The sequence below is a fragment of the Ascaphus truei genome, chromosome 2 (assembly GCF_040206685.1).
Source record: "Ascaphus truei isolate aAscTru1 chromosome 2, aAscTru1.hap1, whole genome shotgun sequence".
In the NCBI taxonomy this organism is placed as follows: Eukaryota; Metazoa; Chordata; class Amphibia; order Anura; family Ascaphidae; genus Ascaphus; species Ascaphus truei.
This window is the reverse complement of record NC_134484.1, coordinates 373556146-373579595: the sequence shown is the minus strand read 5'-3', so window position 1 is coordinate 373579595 and position 23450 is coordinate 373556146. Positions and strand designations below refer to the sequence as shown.

The window sequence follows — 23450 nt, the reverse complement described above, 5'->3', positions numbered from 1 at the left end:
ACAACAGTCTATATTCCCTGGAAGGTTACTTTAAGGCTTGAGGCCCATCTAGGTTCCCTTCCAGTGCTCCTCCTGTATCCCCTTATGGGATACAGGGTAGTTGCTGTTACTCCACAGGGGGGGGGGAAGAGACACACTGACTTCTGGGAGAGTGCCAGTATATATCCTGGGGAGTTGGGCTTGTAACCCTGCCCCATAACAGGGCAGGTCTGATACTGAAATGAAAGAAAGTGACAGAGGTCACTGAAGTCCCCTATTAGTTGCACTCGCGGCAAAAACAAGTAGCATAACTATAAGATACAAATATCCTCAGTATGGACTCAAGGTCCCAGATGAAATAAACTAGTAGCTAGAGGATATAATATCCACAGATAGACAATTGTCTAAGACAAATAACTATAATCCCTAAAGGACCATGTATCCACAGAAAAAGTCTAGTGGCCTAAGGTATAACAATGGCATCCACTATTAAAATCCTAAAAATAAAAAAACCTTTAATACATCATTTATAACGCCGAAAAGCAAGTGATACAAAAATAAAACAATGGTGATGTTAAAAAACCCCTGTAGGGGAGCGGGTGGGAGGGGGGTAGCAACCAATAAAGTAAGGAATACCAGATCAATAGTAATAAGTATAACACATTAACTCATGGTATCCCTAGTGTTGCTACCAAAGCCGTACATGCCCTGTGGGTAGGTCAGGGAAAAAACTTACACTATAGGGAGCCTAGGTAACCGGGTATAAGGTCATCAATACATGAGATATTAAATGCATCTATATGTATATATGATGATACGCCTAAGGGAAGTACATGTAAGTATAACCCCCAGTCGAAAAGCTCCTTAAATACCCACGATTGTAAATACATATGCAATAAGCAAACAAAAATGATACAACTGTGCTCCTAGCGTAAGTGTATGTGCCCCGACCATGAATGACTCCCAACAGATGCTGTTCCGCCCCACGAGTGTTCCCCTCCCAGACGCCCACAAGTGACGTCACACCCCAGGTCTGATACTGACAGGCATCACATCAACTGCATGTGACCCATCCAGTATCCTCCCCCAGACTGACACCCTCAGGTTGTTGCTAGGTCCGCCCTTGGATACAGTAAGTGTATCCAAAGCTGCAATAGCAAACTAGGCCTTCATGAGGAATTAGCGCTCCAGTGCCTGTCCCTAGCAGGATTTATACTGTTAGGAACCAAAGGAAGAGGTAGCGGCCGGAGGCTATGCTACATTTATTACCCAAGGGTATACACTGATAAGTGTGTTTTTCTAACAATATTTTAAAGACTGGCCATTAATCTTCTACATTTTTCCTGCAAAAAATGTCATCCCAATGTATTCCTTGTAGATTATGCCTCAGTTTATTAAAATCTGCCTTTCTAAAATGTAAAGTCTTTATGGAACCCATATAATATGGTTTTTAATCATTTGTTTCAAATGAGACCATGTTATGTAGTTTTGATGCCTTCTCCATTTGCTAAAGTATTTTGGCTTCTTCAATCTCCCTGATATCTGGTGATTTATAATATATCCAACAAACATTTTATACCTCCACTGCTAATTTCAATCCACAAGGTCTCTACATAATTTCATAATTCCCTTCATAAACAGCTTCCTTTATAATAGGTTTTAGATCCGGTTTAACATATAAACATACTCCACCTCCTCTTCTATTTGCTCGATCCTTCCGAAAAAGGGAATAACCCTCTAAATTAACTGCCCACTCATGAGTTTCCCCCCTCCATGTTTCAGTAATGCCTATGATATCATACTGCTCCCTTGTAGCCATTAATTCAAGCTCCCCCATTTTTAGACAAACAATAGAAATCCACTCACAAACATCCAGTAATATTGGGCAATGGTTTGCGAAGTTGTGCTTATGGTGTGCAGAGTCCTTCCTCTGTGGGGATACTCCGCCTGTTGCCACAGCGCGTCCGCTGCTCCCTACACAGTATCCGGAGTCTCCTTCCGCACCACGTGACTCCTTACTGGTGCGTCACCACGTGACTCCTTCATCCGTTTCAGTGTTGCAACAGATCGGCGGTTCAGGGATGATGTAATCTCAGCCCGAATCAACAAGTGATGCGCTCCCTTCCTTCTCCTCCACAGCGTCCTGTTCTGCACTCCTCACACACCAAACCTTCCTCTTTCACCAATGAAAGCCACCCTACGCGTTTTGAGGCGTGGCCTCTTCGTCAGGGGTGTGGCTTTCAGTGGTGATGCACTCTCTTAAATACCTTATGTCCTAATTAACTCATAAAACCCTTGCTGCCTCCCCCTTATGGGGTAATGAAGGACATAGCGACCTAGTAAATGACAAACATTCATCCTAACTAATATATGTCGCCGCAAGAGTCAGATTTGAACATATCATACCAGATACAGTTCTAACTTATAAAAACTGCTGATCAATAGCAAATAATAAAACAAGCACATATAAACCTATGAATATATGCATATACAAATTCACAATATAACTTACAACATAATTATTACACAGCGACACATGGTTATGCTTTGGACAGGTTTAAATCCAACACATAATAAAATTTGAATAATTCAAATAAAATACTTTATTAAATAAATTAGATGACCTTCCTATAAAAATAATCGTTTGCTGATTGAATTACAACCGTAGATATTAAACTATACCATAAAACCTCAACTCGAGTCATAGAAAATCCCTGTTGCTGAGGCTCTTTTATATGCATTAATATATATTAGTATCAGGATTATAGTGGAGAGTACAGTCACAGCAAGATTTTTTTGTTGTGGGTGTGGTCTGCACACCTGTTGTGTGTTTTTTTCCTCCTTTAAGAGCCTAGGAGGTTAATTTCACCAATTTGTATAATTGTTATATTGGATTTAAGTAGAACCAGCTTGTACGTTTTTGTGTCTCCCTGCTTGCCAAACTCCCACTTGCCTGTATTCTACCTCTATGACCCCTAACTATTTCCCCATTCCAATCTATTCTGTCTAGTTAATTATCTGTTTCTTCTCCTTCCCCTTCCTTCCTAGTTTAAAATCTCCTCCAACCTTTTTAATGTGCATCCCCCTAGCACAGAAGATCCCTCTTCATTGAGGTGCAATCCGTCCCTACCATAAAGATAGCACCAATCAGAAAAGGAATCCCAGTGCTCTAAAAACAAACAAAATGAATGCTGATTGTGAGATTATCAGGGCAGAATTCTAGGCATACTGTAGTTGTCACCGCTATATAAAAATATCGATACATACAATACAGACATTGCAAACTGATTAAAATATTAATGATTATTTTAATCTACATAATTCATGTCACATATGATTACACTCATACCCACAACAGACATTTTGCTAATGATCTATTGAAGTACTGTCAATTTTGACATTAAAAACCAGATTGTATAGGCAGTGATAATCATATGTGTCCCATAATCCTAATTAGTCAGAAAATGTCTCAATGCATCTGGGACTCATGCTATGAGACGTAACATTATTCTATTTTCATTGAATACACCAGTCATCATAGGGTGTCAAACAAAGAATGGTTGGTTGGAAGAATTTACTGCATAAAGATATATAAATATGGATTACTTATCTATGACAACGAATAGTACACAGTGCATGACATATCGCAAGTGACCCGCGTAGTTGCAAAGTAATGAAAGGCAGACGTTTCAGGGTCATTTAAAAATGAAAGTGATCTGTAGATCTTGGCTGCAACGGGTACACTATAAAAGCAATGCAGTTACAAAAATTTTGGATCATCTTAATATTTTCTGCCCCATTTCACAACCACAAACCCCTTTTTATAACCATACTTCCCATGTCCAGTTTGCATATAAAATAAGTTTCACTCACATTACTTTTAACGGGTCAGTCATGAATTCAATACAGTTCAATATCAGGAAACTTGAAATACATACACAATACAAAACAAGCCAACGAGGGGGGGAAAAGTACTTAACATTGACTCTTGAGTTTTACAGTACAGGTACGACCAGAAGGCCGTTTTATTTATTAAGTAATTTCCCAGTAACAATCTATGTGGCATTCTAGGACAGCTACATTACATTGAGATGGTACTTGAATCTGAGTAGCCCATGATTCTTATTATCTCAGACACTGGAGAAATAACTTAAGCAATTGAATAATAAATATAATGACGACAAAAGAAATCTAGTAAAAAAATGTAATTGCGCTATGGTATAATGTAACTTAAATAAAGAAACTCTAACTATATTTTACTGCAGTTATATCTGCATCACTAGCTTATTGCAATAATCATTCAAAGGTTGCTTGCAATCAAGTGGATTGCATTAGCCACATCATTTAATCACACAAACAATTACAACCTGGTACACTTTTTTCTATATCAAAACATTATAATAAAGTACAGTACAATGTTAACAATGTATATCTATAGTACAACCAACGCTTTGTCTCCAGACCCATCTTCACCATGGTGGTATTGTTGCATCATCATGGCTAAACATTACCGTGTTTAGAGTCACTTGTTCTATAAATAACAAAACTATTTCAAAAGAAAATTAAATTTCAAGCATGTGGTTTGAACGCCACTTTTGTTTATTACGTTATAAAAAAGGTAGAAACACTGCAAAACAAATACAAAACCTGCACTGCATGTGCCTCAGTGGCATTTTAAAACGAGTTCAGCGGGTTCCTAATCCTAACACAGCAAAACATGACTTTACTTCTGGTGTTATGTGCTGCACACTAGAACATCTGCAAATGGTCCAAGAAGGTTTTTATTGAATATGCATCGGATCCACACCAGATAAGTTGTAAATGGTTTAATGTTTTCAGAAAATGTGTGATTCTGGTGAGATAAAATATAAGGCATATAGGAGTTTTCACCTTGCTCTTGTATCCATACTTCATATTTCACATCTCTGACTTTCAAGTACTTAAGGTTCCAGGGAATCTGCCAAGATACAGACAGCTTGGCTTCACTCGCACCGTGGATAGATGCCTGACATTTGGAAGCTCTCACTTTCCCAGGATACAGTCCATTTGCCCACTTCTGCTTCTTGGGAGCAGGTTTTGTTTTCACGACTTGTCTTATGACTTGGATAAGAGATGGCACGTCCACTTTGGTGTCCTGATACACACGGAAAAGCCACTCTGGGTTGCGGCAACAAAGGTGACGTGGCACCTCTTTGCTCTTCATTATACGTTCCTGTTCGATCGTATGCAGGTGTACGATCCCACCTTGTTCCCATGGCCTGTCAGGATAAGTGATGGTATTCAACTCGTCAGTATTCTGCCAGGCAACGTAATTGAGATCCATGCCTGGAAGTGTTGCCAGTGTTTTGTATGGTGTGTAATGTTCAGGGTTTATGGCGTAAGGAAAAAGCTCCACTACAACAGCACCTCTTGGCAGGAAAAGAGATGTGACTAACTGGGCCCCATGCATACTGACAAGCATGGATGAATTGCTGATCAGGCGCACAATATCTGCAAATGAGTGGTCTTCAAGAGAAACCGTGATTGTTTTCATCTGAAACTCCTGAGCAAGAGCCAAGAGTAACTCGGCCTCATTCACAATAAGTCGATTAATCGTTCGACTGAATAACACTATATACTCTTCTGCAGAAGGCTCCTCTGAGCTGATGTTTAACTTCCCCTTCATGAATTTAGCAAAGTGTCTAATTTCGTTCCCTGAAACCAATATATTTGCCTTAGGGCCTTGTGGCTGGACAAAGCCATACTGATACCATGTTGTGATTTTAGATAGCCCTACATAAGATTTGGTGAAGCAGAGAAGCCTCCCTAGATTCTTGAGCTGCTCCTTCAAGAGGGGCTGTTTATTGCTCATGGACTTGTAAAGTTCAAAGTGCAAACCTTCATTCCATCCTTCCATAAAGAAGAGCCGGGATTCCAGGTCCAAGTCTGGGAATTGATGCATGGTGTAGAAAATGGGGAGAAGGTCATCATGAAAAACATGCATGATGTTGTCAGGATTAAATCTGTTCATTATAAGTGCAACATCAGGCACAAAAACGGGTTTGGGCATGAACTTTAATGCTGCAGCTGGAAGCTCTACAAAATTGAAATACTGGGTGTTGTGGTCATCCACTGAAGAAAGGTCGAGCAACGCTGGCTGGAAACGTCTAGAGCCCAAATTGGGCAACATGATTGATGAGTTGCTATGAAAGAAGACAAACTCTTCAGCCTCAGTGGAGTAGCAGAGTGACTCAAAGCGACACAGACGATCAGTATGAATCCTGCCTGTGCACACCATTCTAGTGCCATCCTCCACCAGAGCTTGTAATGCTGCCTGGTAGTCAATGCGAACCTGAGACAGCTCCTGGGATTGACGAGTAAGGTCCAGCTCTTCCTCAATAACATAAAACTGTTCCCATAGCTTGACATGCTTCCAAAGCACTGCTGCTAAGATAGATACAAGTAGAGCATTGAACACTGCGGATATGTTCATTCTGTAGCCGTAGTATATCAAGATAACCACAGAGAAACCCCCAAAAACAGACTGTCATCATTAATCCAGCGTGACATAGTAGAAGAAGAAATCTAGAAAAGAAAATGATACATGATTACGAAGAAACTAAGCAAAAATCCATGTATTCAATGAAAAAAACACCAATGACTATCTTAGACTTCAGACATGAGTTTTAGGTTATGAAATACTGCATAACAAACATGCAGTATGTAAGAAAATGCTGTAACGGGAAAAGACTGGAATCTTAAGCCAAAATGTAGGTCGTCTCATTTGGGGGACATTTTTCAGACCAGAGAACCTAGTAATACAACTAATAATGAGCTTCACTCTCTTTTATTGCATGAATTAAAAAGTTATGTTTTACATCTAAGTGATAAAAGAAAATGATTACTTCTACAGGTCTGTTAACAGGATATTGCTTTTTAAGTCATGAATGTACTTCAGTCTAAATGGTGTCTACTAAGAGGTGTCTTAAAACATTGTTTGTGCCAGGATGTCCATTGCTGTTCCTTTATCTCGTAGCATCAATTAATCGCAACATGTGGGGACACCACAATTTACCAAAATCCCCTAACGTTCCTCTGTGTTACAACAATTTGCACTTACTGTATACGCTTGTAAATATCTCTCTCAGGTGTGTAATACGGCAGGCATAAACTTATAGTGGTCCATGTTAAAATGGACAAGAAGTAGACAGTGACTCACTGTGAGTGCTCATTTGCATGTCATTACCCAGAATCCCTGGCTGCAGTGGAAGCAAGGTATTCTAAGAGATAATGGGGAAAGACAGGGTTGCAGACCTGTCTAAGACATGCAAATGTACTCGCATGTGATATTTTTTATTTGCTGTACACTTTACCATGGAGGGTTTTTGTACACTTTTTTAAAAACTTTTTTTTAATCTCAGAGTCTGTACAGTATGACAGAGAAAGGTGCCTGTTTTTTTGACTAAGTGGGAGGAAAATAGTTTGGTAATGTGGGCAAATGTATCAAGAAATGTGCAGATGTCAAAAATATCTAAAATAACTGGGGCCCAATACAAAATTGAGAGATAGACCAAGCTGGGGCAGCACTAATCAAATTAGCCTCAAATTTACTAAGGGTAAAACAAAGTCTGAAATAGTTCCAAAATAGTGCGTTCCTAACTGGTATATACTAGTGACAAATAGACAAACTCACAATTAACACAAAAAGGGAACAGAAAAGAAAAAAAGGGACGAGAAGAAAACAAGAGAACCAATAGCCCAATATGTCTAAAATGAAGGCATATATTTTATAACATCCAATGGTCTCACTCACATATTGTAAGATCTTTTAGGCAAAGTACGGTCTCCAGGGATCATGACTGAAGTGAGAGAGCCGGGTGGAGACGCCGGAGTCTGTACATTGCCTAAAAGATCTTGCAATATGTGAGTGAGACCATTGGACATTATAAAATATATGCCTTAATTTTAGATATGTTGGACTCTTGTTTTCTTGTCGTCCATTTTTTTCCTGTCCGCTATCTGTGTTAAATGTGAGTTTGTCTTTTTGCCACTAGTATACATACACCAGTTAGGAGCACGCTATTTTGAAACTATTTCCACGGCGGTGGCAGGCAATAAAGACACAAGAAAAGAAGAGAATTGAGAAAAAAAATGTTTATATCAAAAGAGACATCAGAACCAGAAAGACAAGAGAAAGCAAAGCATAATGTGGAGTGGGTCTTCAGTGGGATGTGTCACTTCCCACTATGGTCTAATCATTAAACTCAGTTAATATCGCACCCGGTAACAAATATTGGATGATTTTACCGCGGTAAAATTCAACCGGGTGCGATATTAACCCACCGATAAATATGCATGAATTACCGCATCGCGATACAATTGAGAGAGGGGGGTACAAATCTTATGTTTCTACCACAAGGTTATGTAATATAAATGATTACAATCCCTGTTAGAGAATACAAAGGGTTTATTACTAAAACTATACTACCTACCCTCCTTAGCTACCCAAGTGGCTAGTAAGGCATTGCATGCTTTACTAACTGATAAGGCAAACACGAGGTTAACCCTTACAATGATCCCCCCAGGGAGCCCAACCACTCTCCCAGGGCAACAACCCCCAACACCCACCCTTCCAATAAACATCACCCATCCCCCTTCTATAGTAATGGCCAATTTTCCTTTTGGCTAATAGGGCTTTAGTCCACTGTAAACACAATCAATATATAAAACATACAAAATACATTTTAAAAAGCATTATTTTTAGCGGTAACAAGTTGATGACTTGTATGTTAAAAAGAATGCTTTTTTGCGGTTAGCACAAATGTTCTATATCATGGTTTAATGACTAGGCCTTTATGTGATATGAGCAGGAAGAGCAATAGTACTATAAGTGGGCCTCACAATGCTTAACCTGTATGCCATTTTCCAGCCTGAAAAACTATGTTCATCATTCATATTTATTGCATTATATTGAAAGTAAAGGTCATTCTATTGCCCACAACAATTATTACAACCTCCGGATCAATAGCGATGGGCCTGGATCACAACTTATAACTTCTTCATTAAAGTTTTTACTCAGACTACATACTTTCAACGACATATGCTTTATGGTCTACCCTGAATTATTATCGGTTCAATGGGTTGCGAAGTGTCGATGTTCAGTACTACAATGATAGAGTCTGGGCTTTCGTAATACAGCTGTGAATTAATCTACATACAGTATGTAGAATAATAGAGGGGTAATCAGAAACAGTGTCAGGAAGCATGCCATAGTAAATATGTTGTTGTTCTGGAATACTCAAGTTTGTGGGTTTAACTCCCTCCTATGTTCTTTACATTCTTTGTGATATTGGGCAAATCCCCTAGGCCAATACATCATTTATTAAGTGGTGCTATTCACCTGAATGCACCATAAGGTGTATTTCGTTCAGACAGGGTGCTAAACTTCTGGTCCAACTTATTTGTCTCTTTCTCTCTGCTACACACTGGGCTGGGCCCTTCTATATGCGAGTTCAGAATCTAGAAAGATACAGGGCCTCATTCTATGAACTCAATGAGGTTTTCAGTGCGGTAGAGCCAAATGTACCCCATCACATTTTATAGACTAAGGCCAGCACTTGTATGTACGGAGTACAGCAGCAAGAGCGATGAAGAGAGGAGGAATCCAACATGCGCATAAGCCACCGTGCTCAACACATGCCCAGTAGCAGATAGCTCACCATGTTCACTTACAAACCATGCCAGAAGCAGAACCACTGCAGCTGAATGCAATAAGTTTGGTGGGGGTCATTTTTTTTCTGGCTTGTGTAGTTGGACCTGACTATGTATCGGCGGATGCAGGACTTCCTAATCTGTGTTTCTTGCTCATTTACCCTGTTGCCCTCTTTCCTGCTCAAATGGTTAAATTGCAGGTGTACTTCTTAAGCACAGAACTAAACATACTGCAGCATTAAAAGGCCTTCAAAGAACTCAGTGAGCAATCAATGTTGTATTTGCGATTCACATATACAAATGACACAGAATAACATGGAGCAATCAGATCATCCAGTAGAAGAAATAATATTTAAGATATCCATTGGAGGTTTGATGAAGATCCCATGTGGGATCAAAACATTAGTTCTTTTTCTCCAACACATGTTCATGTATTAATACATTCACTGTTGCATAATATAAACTCAGTAGGCCTGGGGCTTTATTACAGCACACATGATCTAATACCTATACTAGTGCTTTGTAAATAATAGATGAGAAACTATGACCTGTCTCAGAAAAGGATTTTTGACTCCAAGGCTGCGCTTATAGTGCCGGCGACGTGACGTCGCAGCAAAACAAATGATGTATTGCCGTTGTCACGTGCTCTTATAGTAAGCGTGACGCGACGGAAGCGGCGCGAATTTCTGAAGCCGGTCAAATTTGATTTTTCAGAGGCTGTCGCCACATGTGACAGCCTCTGAACCAATCAAAGACCTGGTCGCCCGCGACATCGCCGGAAAGTGAATGACAACTTTCGCTAGTGGCGACGTCATCCGTCGTGTCGCTGTCGCGCGCACTATAAGCGTGGCCTAACAAGCACGTTGATGATGTATTTTTCTAATTACTATTATAGCGTAGCTAGTTAACAACGCACTTTTCTACAAGTTAATTGCATCAGTACCTGGGAGGTTCCACAAGGTCGGCAATGGGCATTAACATGTAATGGAGTAAAGACCCATTGGGGCTTATTAAATCTAACAGCGGCCATTGGCATGAACGGGACTTTTTGGCCCATCACATCGCTTCGGGGGTTACTGATTAAGGTCTAATGCTTTCATTAACATTTTGATAACTATAGCACATTACTACAGTATTAGAAAATAATACAATAAAAAAGGAATACATATTCATTTGAATTGTGCAAGATACTTCTAGTGGTCTCCTGAAACATAAGGCTATTGGTTTACAGAAGATTTTTTGTGCTTTGACCCAGTTTTGAAGTCTGAGCCATTTTGCACATTATTGTTGTTTAACTAAAGACCTGTATTAAGGAATGAGCAGTGAAACATTATGGCTTGTACCGGCATAATAGCTTGTCTGTCGCTGTTGCTTTCTGGCATGTTAGCATCTAAAAATAAACACACTCAAGCTTCACTGCAATTGCTTGAAGAGTGAAACTTTGGCTCCTCCATTCATACTTGCATAAAAAAAAACATTACCATTGTATTCACAAAGAAATGAATGCAATGCTAACTTTAAGGCACATCAGGGTGTGTACTAATGCTTTCTAAAACACACTACTATATATACAATGAACAATATGCCAATAATAAAATAAAGGGGAACACACAAAGAATTTTGGGGAATCGTAGCATGAGCTACTGTATATTGAACGGAGCGGACTGACACTGTCATTAATACTCACCAGAAGATCATGCTGCACATTATTCCACAACATCTGCAGCCTCGCGAATCTCGGCTTACCAAATCTGAGATATTTCCATTTCAGTACATTTCTGCATGGCTCATGTTGCTGAAGAAGAGAATATGCTATTCGGCGTTCTCCTTTCCTGTCTCTAAGCTGAAAAAAAAAACAGACGGAAGATGACTTTTATTGTCTCATGTCTGGTTGCACAATTATAAACAAATCTCAAGCCTCTTTCATTCATATGATAATAGCTGTTTTCAGTGCACCATCTGCAGACTGCTCTGTTTTCTGCCCTCTCTCTTTCAATTCAGAGCTCTCTGAGCATGCTCTGTCTGTCACTAATGTCCTATCGCTCTAGCTGGCTCACCTCAATTTGTTAGCTTCCCAGAGGTCAGCGTTGCATGCAAGATGATTTGCTGCAATGCTCCTGAAAATCCCCACAGGGCAAGAAAGACCGAAAAAAATAGGAAGGGCAGGATTTCACACAGCAGAGCGGCTGGAGGACGGACAAGGCGGATTATGTTTTCTAATGTGCATTGCACACAAAAAAAGAACAAGGGAGGTTAGGGGGGTGAGATGAAAGCCTTCTACTAAATGCAAATCTTTAATAACTACTGTATTACATATTCGACGTAAGAGCTTATAATTTAATGTTTAAAAAGAGTCAATGACAAAATAAATAAAAACATCAATTGCTTAATTGACAATTCAAACTGCTTTTTATTTCAAACTTTTTTTAGTGGTTTTCACAGGGTTTCACAATTTGGTATTAGAGTAACATTTTTGAACAGGTATCCTCACAACAAATTTTGTGCATTGAGACGGAAAAGTGCAATTATACAAAACATATAATGAACCTTCTTATTCTAACGGCTCTTTAACCAAGAATCCTTTCTCCTTCTTTCTTATACAGCGATGTTTTGCGAAACCCTTTGGAGATTAAAAAAGGGATAGAGAGAGAAAAGAACAAATAGAAGAGAGGGAGGGGGGTAGAGGGGGGGTAGGGAGGGGGGTAGGGAGGGGGGTAGAGGGGGGGTAGGGAGGGGGGTAGAGGGGGCGTGGGGAGGGAGGATATTCATGGGGCTGGGATGGGGTGGGGGCGGGGAAGAGGACATGGGAGGTAATATCTCTAATAGACCAATCCGCTTTTTAATTGGAATCCCCACACTCATCCTGGCACCATGTGTTCACTTATGAAGGTTTTGGTGCTGCATTGTAGGCATGGCTCAAACCTCCTGCAGCCAAACATCTGAAGAGAATGATGAATCCACACACTATTTAATCCTTTTGCAGAGGAAGGACAAGTAATACAGAATATATACGTGGTGCTAAAGCATAAGCATGAACCAGTTTAAGGCTTTGAAGCAAATAAAGACGGGTTCATTACATATAGCAAACTTAAACTTTTAATATTGTAATTCATACAACCGACACTAGAAGAGATTTTTCATGACAATAAAAAAAAAAGGATTACTCTAATTTCAAAGTAGAATGGTCTAGGACAGGGGTGCGCAAACTTTTCCCTCTGCGCCCCCCTGCCTGCTCTCCCCCCCTTGCTCTCCCCCTCCTTACCTTGTCTCCAGCGTTCTGACGTCACGGCATCATGTGACGCCACGTTGCCATGGCAACATGGCGTCATGTGACCCATGGTGACACGTTGCCAGAAGCCTTCGGAGACAAGGTAAGGGAACTTACAGAGGCCTTGCGCGCGATCCCCGGCATTTAATTTAAATGCTTTGGGGAAGAGAGTGGGACCTTTGTAAGAGCCACGCACCCCTGTTTGCGCACCCCTGTTTGCGCACCCCTGTTTGCGCACCTCTGGTCTAGGAGATAGGAATAGCAGAAAAAGGTTTCCAGCTCTTTTCTAAAGGGAATCAAAGGCACCTGGCACTGGTGTTTAATTTGTTTTATTCTGTATGGTATTTTTCCTTAGTCATTTATTTGAGGCATATTGTATAGGGGTCTACGTACCAAAGCACAAATGATACAATTCAGGGGCAAAAAAACCTGCACCAGAATTATATTTTTTTTAAAAAAGGACTATTGCTTTGTGTTTTTTGTTTTTGTTTGCTGCAACCAATCCAATTTGACTTGCTCAAGAATTGCACCAGTTTAGCTTTGATACATAGGGGGTTATTCATTAAACGGCAATAGTGCCGATCGAGGCACATCCGCATACAAACTCACATTAACGTTAACTGGAGTTTCAGTGTGATAGTGCCCAAACCGGCACAATTTAAATAGTTCACGGATTTCCTGTGCTATTATACAAAACAAATAATATATATGTAACCTTCCTAGCCGGGTTCTAAAGGAGTTTCCATCGAGTTGAACAATGTACATGGCCATGCTCAGTCTCTCATACCTGTTCGTGCTGGGTCGGTGCTGGCAGGGCATGGATAAGCAGATAGAATAAGGATGGGCGCCAGGAACTTTTATAATACAGAAGAGCTTTATTCACATCCATTTATAAGGCTCGCCATACAAGGACATACTTCACATTAGGCTACGGCCCCGCTGTCAGCGCTGCATGCGCGCCTGCCAGCGTGTGCAACCGAGTTCCCTGGTCTGCAGTGAACTGCAGGGGGAAAGGCAGGGGGGACGTGACAGGAGGCGCGTCCATGACGTCACCCAGCAGGTTTGCCCTCATTGGCTGAACCGCCGGGGGCGTGGCCTAGCGCTCCGTCGCTAGTACTGAGCACAATTTTCCAGTCTGCTGGGAAAACTGACGACGCAGCGCGGCGGCCGCCCCTTGCAGTGGGCCCGGCCCCGTTGAGGGGCGGCTCTTTTCCCTGCAGCCGCAGCCACTGCTTCACCCTGATTGGATGTTGGCAGCCACGTGACGTTCTCAGCGCAGTCTGAAAACATTTCTCATGTCGGATGAAAATCCCTGCGCCTCAGCACGCCTGCGGACGCTCGTGGAAGCCCCCTCTCAAGGCATCCTCATTGAGGATGACGGGGCTCATCGCAGAGCATCCACAGTGCTCAGCGCTGTCGGTCCTTCTATGGACACAGCCTGAGTTAGGCCTGTTATATACAGGATGCGACCGTTCCTATGCAAACGCACATGCACGTGCCGCATGCTTTTCCTGTATATAATGCCGGGACCTGCAGGTAATGTATATGTGTGTGTATGTGTATGTATGTGTATGTGTGAGTATATGTGTGTGCATGGGTTGTGTGAGTGAATGTAAGTGAATGTAAGTCCTAGATAGATTTTTTAAAGTAAAAAAAAAACTTTAATAAATATTTTTTTTAACTTCTGCAATCACACACACACACACACACACACGCACGCACGCACGCACACACACGCGCGCAGGCAGAGGCGCGAAGATGAATTTCTTCATTTTCGCCGCTGTCTGTCATCTCCTCTCCCTGCTGTGCACGCGCGCAGCCCTTGTATAGAAAGGCTGACTGACGTCAGCCAACTAAAAATCCGCGCACGCACACGGCGCAGCACGCGCCCGGCACTATAGAACGTGCCTAAGATTGTCATTCTCCTGCATAATGTCAATAATGCCCCATCTCAAGTGGGCCCCAATTGGGAATACACTGTTCCCTGGGTTCAGTATCCCATTACTGTGTACTGCATACCTCAGCCATGCATATTGATTCGGGAGCTTACTGAGGACCTTCGGGTGGGGCCGATCCGATTATGCTTCGGCGTTACTACTCTGAGAACTCCCAGCTGAGCACATGCTTTCTCCTCTTCCCGCATGAGGACAATCTTGGACCATTACTACGGGCATTAACTATATAGGGCATGTTCCATAACTGAAAACAATACGCCAGGACAAAACACTTAAAATACATATCTATAGTATACACTGTGACAGAGTCATAGCCTGTGTGTGTGTGTCAGTAGGAGTTTGCAGTATGTTTACTTTCCAGTATGTGGGAGGTTAGCTCCTCTAGCTAGGCAATCTGCAGGAGCACCTAATTAATCCAGACTGACCTGGTTAAGAAGGGAAGAGGGAAAGCTTTTATAGACATTCTCTCTCAGGAGGGGGAGAGAGAGCTGAGCTGACACAGGCAGACAGCTTGCTGTACCCTTTACCAAGGAAGAAAGAGAGCTCCAAAGTAAGTATTCTTGAGTCCTGTTTTGAGACTGGAAATTAGCCTACCCTAACCAGTCGCTTAGTTAAGCCCAAGGTTGTTTATTTAGTCTCTCTAATGTGGAGTAGGCCGTTTTGTTTACGGTTTATTGTGTCTTAAAGGGACGGCTTTCCTAAATTATATATGTTTTGTTGAAAATAAAGCACACAAAGTATTATTACACGGAAGGAATTGTCACCTCCTCACTGGCCTCAGCCTTCCTGCAACAACACAAACATATTTACAGGACTCATGGTGAGAACCTCCCCCCCCCTTAGAACTCTGAGGAACCTGCTTTTAGAAAAATCGGGTGAAGCTATATATACCCTTCTATCTCCCTATGGTGACATCACTGATCACAAGACCTGCAAGGGGGTGGCAATCTGTTCTGCACAATTTCTGCAATACTCCAGGGGGAGCATAGGATAGAGAAAGAAAGAAAGAAAGTACTTTCTACACAACATAACTAAGTGCAGGTGTTTTCAATTCAGTGACGATGTAAATCTTGGCTCTTATGTTCTGCCTACTTACAATGTACAAGGTAAATTAGTGCATATCACAAACGTGTCAATCTTTCTGTAGTATCACGAAGTTGGTACCTCAGACAAAAAGAAGAACAAGGACCATTGGGCAGCTCGTATATAAAAAAAAAGATATGTATAATTTTTTTTTAAGAAATGCACTTACAATGTGTGCAAAATTTAAAAGCATATGACACAATCGGTGTACAGATAGCTCAGCGTTACGAAATTGTCACCTCCAACGCTCCCTTATGTGCCGTCTGTACCGGTGCTGAATCCTCAGCTGTCTCGATCGGTCTCCTGTGCTCCCCGGTGCCTCTCCAGGCGTCTCCTCTCTACCTCTCCTTGCCTGCTCCCGATCGTATCCAACTGCACCGGCGTCTCCCTGGGTCCAGATAAGTCACTTCCGGGTTTGATGTCACATCCGGTTCCGGACTTGTGGCTGAACAAGGCGTCTTACTGCTGCTCCTGACAGTGTCCGACAAGACTCATACTCTACGCGTTTCATTTTTACAAATTTTGTCAGGAGTGTAAGTTTGTAAAAATGAAATGCGTAGAGTGTGAGTCTTCTCGGACACTCAGCAGCAGCAGTAAGAAGCCTTGTTCAGCCACAAGTCTGGAACCGGATGTGACATCAAACCGGGAAGTGATGTATCGGGACCTCGAGAAAGCGCACTAAACGCGAAACATGTCGGTCTGTTTGCCTAGGATCCATTAAAGCTTTTTTATACTCAAGTCATCCTCTTTAATTTTGGGGGAGTGTCGCAGTTTCTTCGTTTTTGCTCCATTCACTTCCGCAGACGGCACACCGGAGGACAACGATCAGGTCCAGAACTCAAGAAGTTATAAGGTACACCTGACTTTGTGCAGCTATAGTCACTTACCTAGACATTCATATATCTTCTCCAATAAGGTAAGTGTTTACCAAGTGTTACTAGGACATATAAGAATATTTTACACCATTTATTTTCCTGGATGCTGCACGCTCTGATTGTGAGTGAGGCCAGTTAGGCGTTATCTTATTTTTCATTACTGGATACCCCCGCACCTATACTCATACTCACACATAAATATTTATGGGCCTGATCCTATCCATATATTCTATAAGAAAAGTTATTTCAAGTTTTAAGGAGACCTCTACAGTCTCTTCTTGCTGGAATATTTTTGAGCTCCAGATCCCACTGAACTTTCAATCTTAATAATACATCTAAAGTAAAATAGTGGTGCTAAACATATGGGTGAACATCAGTAGCGACATACAGTATATACAGATGTTTAAAATATCCAGTAATAAAAGATACCAGTCGGAAGATAAATGCGTCAGTGACTGTGTTTTAAGAGTGCATCCTGTTCCAGTGACTAATTGATTGGGTAATCAATCAGTCATAGAATGGAGTAAGCTGTGAAAAAATAGTCAACCGAAAGGTAACTACTGGTAGACACCCTCCTGACTCAGTAGCTGACCAAGCAGTTAATCAGTCACAGAGTGGGATTAGCTGAGAGAGAGAGCAAATTTCCTGATACCGTAGGTATCTTTGTCTAAGAGTTTACTGGAGCACAGCTAAATACCAATAAACACCCTTATATCTAGGAGTTTAAACCAACCTTCAGCATCTGGTAAGCCTAAAAGCTTATATATCAGATCAGAGTCAGAAAGAGGAATTCCATCCAGAGAGAGCGGAAGGCAGAACAAGATAACATATCTTTGAAAAGCATATGACATATTTGATGTGAACTACAGTACCATATATCTGCTATATGTAAGTATTAACTTTGGACAAATAAACGTGATTTTTGTGTGCTAAGTGGAATTATTATATCTAGGTAAGATAGAGTGTATTGAAGATGATTTAACACCGACAAATGTAAATAGTCGGCGAGTAATTGAGAGCTAATAATGGCTAATGTAGCTGAACCCTAAGTATGGGGATAAACAAGGATAACTGGGAAGAGGGTGGAGAGCAGAGCCAGACAGGATGCACGCTGTTGAATAAAAATATATAACTGCTGTCTAAGCTGTGACCACCCTCCTCCCTCAATGAACACTGGATCGGCACTGACTCACGTCAATACTTGAATTGAGGACCGACGATAGTTTCGCTTATGCCGGGGTACGCCTACCCGCTGTTGCAGAAAACGAGGTTTATGTAGCATCCCTTTGTCAAGGAGACTATGAACGTGACTTAAAACAGCCAATTGCAAGGATGCAAGCAGGATGTACAGCAATTTGGATAATACAATTACAGACATATATTCTGTTCTTTTATTTAGGTAATATCTAATAATCACATATATTTTGCCCCCTCCCCATGTGAAACCCCCTCTCCCCCCCCCATCCCCGTGTTACCCCCTGTTCCCCCCTTCTCTTTGTGAGGTGCAGGCAGTTGAAGAGTGGCCAGGATCCCACTGCTACCACATAGTTTAATCATGGAGCTGGATATCTTCGGCTGCCGCACTATTCTAATAAAGGTTGCACCACCTTGAGAAAGGTCCCACTGGGGGACTGAAACGTCGGTTTTTGTGTCTTCTATCAAATATAGAAAATGTATGATTTACTTACTGTACCTGCGTGCTGTCCCTTGATGTCGTGTTGCAACCGGTATCGTATAGTCTGTATATATATATTTAACGGATTTAATAAACCTTTTTTATTTTATGCATATATTTATTCACCCCTGACCTCATTATATTATAAAGGTTTGCTGTGCGCCTCTTAGAAGGGACCTTTGGTGCCTCCTTTAGGCACATCTCTTTATCTTATATATATATATATATATATATATATATATATATATATATATATATATTATATACCAGATAGATGTCCAGTAAAGGTGAGAAAGCACACAGAGGGTTACAGTCCAAAGCGTGCGGAAGCGTAGCCGACATTATTTTTCTAGTTTGAGCGCTCACGGGAGCACAGGGCCGGTCACTTGAGCGGTTCGCCCAATGAGGGCGAACCAGCTCTGTGACGTCACTGGCCCGCCCCCAGACACGCCCCCCCCGGACGGTGCGCGAACTAATGCCAGGGAAAGCACCTGCTTTCCCTCAGCCTCAGCGCGCCTCCGCACGGCTGGAGTCCCCATGGACTCAGCCTTAGGCCGCGATTATACTCAACGCGCGGTAAGAATAACGTGCCCAATCCCTATGATGGCGCCCCTAGTGCACGCACAGCCGAGTCACGTGAGCAATTCAGCTAATGAAGGCAAACCGCTCACGTGACGTCACGGCCACGCCTCCCCATCGCCTGAACGTCACCTGAAGCACAGTTCACATTCGTGACAGGCGTGCGCCACGTGCACGTGCTCTGTCGCGCACGCGCAGTTAGTATAATCTCAGCCTTAGAGTAGATAGCTGGATCAAGATACATCAACAGTAGCTCATGTTTGAAGAGAGCATATAAATAGCCATTTAACCTATATCTTATATTCATTATATGTATTGACTGTAACAGGTCTACTTCAATATTAGATTAGAACTAGAATAAGACAGGGGGGTTAAGATACCCTATTGCCATTAAAAACAATAATTAAAAACATGTACATAATATACATATAAAGTAGTTGTATTTATCACATTTCATTTATACCGGTATAATTCATAGCTTATTGGGTAGACTTTAAATCTTATTGCTACAATATTAATCAAAAAGTGTATATAGCACAATTAAAATTATATCCATGTCTGTCCTGTCTCTCTCTATTGCATCATAATGGGTTCAAGTCTAATTATGGTGATCTTTATTAGATAGGATAAAAATATGATTAAATGGGTCTACGGACTATTTATTCTGAGAGAATTAATATTCTTAAATGGAGATAATGTTTCAATGACTGGACTGTATGCTCCAGATTTCCCAAGGCTATCCCATAAGTAATTGCGTGCCTTACAGACACAGTTTTTGAAGCATTTATCTCCAGACTGGTGTCTTTTATCACTGTATCTTTGAAAGCAACAATACTATATTCCATTCCTTTTTGTGATCATGTACAATTCTACATTCCTACCTAAACTTGCAATCGTTTGGTGCTCCTGTTACAAATGTGTGTAAATCCTGATTATGTTAGTCACACAATGGCTGCTTCAGTGAGTGTAATTCAGCAGCTACAATATATCCTTATATTACTAAGGTAACATTGACTATTGTTACAGTTCACAACTCAAACTGCTGGGAAATGTGACAGCAAATTATCACAAACAGAAAAGTGTTGCAAATATCTTGCACTGCTTGGGAGGTGGACTAAAACCTGCTATAGAAAACATTTAAACCTCATGAAACATTACCGTAAGAGTTGAATAATAATAATTTAAAAAAAAATACTGCAAGTATTATCATATTCTACAGAACGGATTTATTTAAAAAAATAAAAATAAAAAGATTTTCCATATCTTGCTGCTTTAAACATCTGTTTATATGTCGGTCGTTATGTTCACCCCATATGTTTAGCAACACTATTTTACTTCAGATGTATTATTAAAATTGATTTGAGCCACACTGGCTATACTTGTACACATCATCATAGGAAAGTGTGTTTCATTAGACTCATCTCTATGAATGGAGTCTTCTCTCCTAAACACCCTGCAGTAAGCGCTGTTTGCGAGCACAAGCGTGTTAACTTTTAAATTTGTTTTGTCACTTCATCTGACTTCATGGATTGAATGCATACAGTACAAAGGGGAAGGCGTTTTTCTCCTCTTCGCTTTTGTGTTCAACTGAATCTAACAAGAGGGCGCTGTCATTGCCTATGCTCACATGTTTTCACAGCTCATTTGGCCAAATCTTAGCAGAGTGAGACAAATAACTTTGAACTGTGAAAAGTAAGTATTTTAATCTGTAATTGTACGTTTGGCATGCATCAAGTGTTGTAGTTTGTGAGGCTCTGAACAATAACTTCCTTTTTTCAAGCAACTTTTGAGGTTCCAAGACTTTAGGTCAAATTGTCATAGTGAATAAGCAGAGAACTTTTTTTCAAAATGGCAGCTGAGGCACATTCGGCCACTGAGATGTTGGGCACAATTGGACAGTGTCCGAATGTACCCCACGAGTAAGATAATCACAATCTTCTTAGTATTGTGTGTATTATATACAATGATCTATTGGAATTTTAATATGTTCTAATATGAAGTTTATGTTTTCTATAATTGTAGCCCCTTTTCCCCATCACTAGAGGAACAACAAGTTCTGCTGTTACCTGTTTGGCTACCAGAAGGTACCGTCTCGGTGTAGCGCCTCCACCTGAGAGGGATCCCAACGTGGTGGGATAAGCCCCTCACAGGAACAATACCAATAATAATCACACACAGGGTATATAATAACTGGTTTTACTGAACATAGGATAATCAACCTGTACCACACAGTATATAGCCCACACGCACAACCCCAACACACCAGGTGAGTGTCCCCAAAGTACATAGGGTGCTTGACACCAATATCCCTGATGTCCTTTCCCCAATGTCAGGGCCCACCCAAAAGTGTATGGAATAGCACTATCCCGTGAACCGTTGGTGCACTTGGTGTGGTACCTGCCCAGGCGCTCCAGCACCCGTGTACTACCAAACAACAAACAGGGATACGCTGATCCAGCAACATTGTAGCCCTCGAAGGCGTCCGCCTCTGCGTGGGGTAAACTTCGGTTGGAGGGTCTCACCTTTAAGAGTCTCTATATGCAGGTGGTCTGATCCCAGACCACAGGCCGTAATCACCGCGTGGCGTCTCACCAGTACTATACGCTAACTATAGGCAGCTACTGGGGAAATGTCTCTAGCTATGGGCTTTCTCTGTAGCAGCCACAATTTGATGTGAGTCGGGGCCTTGTTGGGGTCTAATGGGGGTATCTGGCCTAGTCTGGGAGCCACTTGCACCCAGACACTACCTTACCCCTCTGCGTCCCTGCTCCGACTGGCGTTGTCCCTGCTGAGAGCGCCAAATGTATCCATCACTGGCTGAGATCCTATGAGCCCTATTGGCTCCTGCTGCCCATGTGGTAGCAGCCCTAGAGGCTGTTGGGACTTGTAGTCCCTCCTCGCATAGCCGAACAATGGCCACCGCCGCTCGGCTACACTTCGCATGCACGGGACGTCTGTCGCGCATGCGCAACTTTCAAGATGGCGGAGCCCTGCTAATGGAGAAGCCACGGAGCTCTGGCGACCCGCTCGCCCCCTAATCGCCTGCAGCAGTCCCCCTACCGCAGACCAGGAGGTAAGAGGGGGACCTGACTACATCCTCCCCCTGGTGGAGACTCCAACATCCCCGCTTGGAACAACGTATAAACATCACACACGTTTAAGGCTAAGAGCACCGTTGACACACACTCCACCAATTACAATATTTCAACCTTCATGAATCTTCTCCAAAATGAAACCCGAGGTAGAATCAAGAAGTATCGTATCAGTTTCTACAACATCTCGAGGGAGGAGAGACAAGCAATAAAAACTTTAAAAAATAACCAATCCATCATCATTTGTGCAGCTGACAAAGGTGGCGGAATAGTCATGATGACATATACCTATTACAGGCAGGAGATCGTACAGCAACTAGCCAGTACCAATCATTATAGGCGTCTACAAGGCGATACTACTATCACCTATAAGAAGGAGATAGATGCGGCTATTGCACTCGGCCTGGGCAACAACTGGATTTCGGAAGATACTGCGAAATTCCTTACCCAAAATCATCCTAGGATACCGGTGATATACGTTCTACCAAAAATCCATAAATCCATGACACAGCCACCAGGGAGGCCCATTATTTCAGCTATGGGATCCCTGTGTCACCCATTGTCGCAATTTGTAGACTTTTTCTTGCAACCGCTGGTGGCAGAAATGGATTCATTTATAAAAGATACCACTGACTTTATTGTGAAAATTACAGATCTTCCATTTTCACCTACAAAGAATCTGCTGGTGACTCTAGACGTATCCTCTTTATATACCAACATTCCCCATAAGGAGGGGTTGCATGCTATAAAAACATGTCTCAATACCTCCAGTAAATACATAGGCCCTCCTACAGAGTTTTTGTTACTTTTGATCGAGATTATTTTACACAAAAACTTCTTTAAATTTGAGAAGAATTTCTTCCTACAACTAATGGGAACAGCCACAGGCTCGAACATGGCGCCATCATATGCCAACTTATATATGCATATATACGAACATACGCATATATTACACGATGCCCCCCATGCCCAATGTATTAGAAAATATTATCGCTATATAGATGATATTTTCATCATATGGGATGGTACAGAAACAAGTCTATTGGAGTTTATGGATTATCTGAATTCCATCTCTTCTACAATTAGGTTCACTATGAGTTTTAGTTCCAAGGAAATTACTTTTTTGGATACGGTGGTTTATGAAGCTGAAGGCATACTTGCTACTAGGGTCTACCTAAAACCTACTGATAAAATCACTTTATTACAGGCATCAAGACACCATCCAACACCTCTTAAACGGGGTTTACCCTATTC

The 23450-nt window shown here is 41.6% G+C and overlaps 1 protein-coding gene across 3 annotated transcripts in view; it reads right to left on the bottom strand.

The window, feature by feature from the left end:
- Nucleotides 1-4546: 4546 nt before the first annotated feature.
- POMGNT2 (protein O-linked mannose N-acetylglucosaminyltransferase 2 (beta 1,4-)) overlaps nucleotides 4547-23450 on the bottom strand; it is a 47806-nt gene continuing 28902 nt past the window's right edge. For 2 of the 3 annotated variants that reach the window (XM_075587060.1, XM_075587059.1), the window contains exons 2-3: nucleotides 11357-11512; nucleotides 4547-6543 (exon numbers count right to left, since the gene is read on the bottom strand). In XM_075587060.1, the coding sequence (XP_075443175.1) occupies nucleotides 4715-6451 (1737 nt within the window). In that variant the 5' untranslated portion in view covers nucleotides 6452-6543; nucleotides 11357-11512 and the 3' untranslated portion in view covers nucleotides 4547-4714. Of the gene's footprint in view, nucleotides 6544-11356; nucleotides 11513-11726; nucleotides 11837-23450 lie in introns of those variants that run through there. The other variant, XM_075587061.1, reaches the window with a different exon arrangement.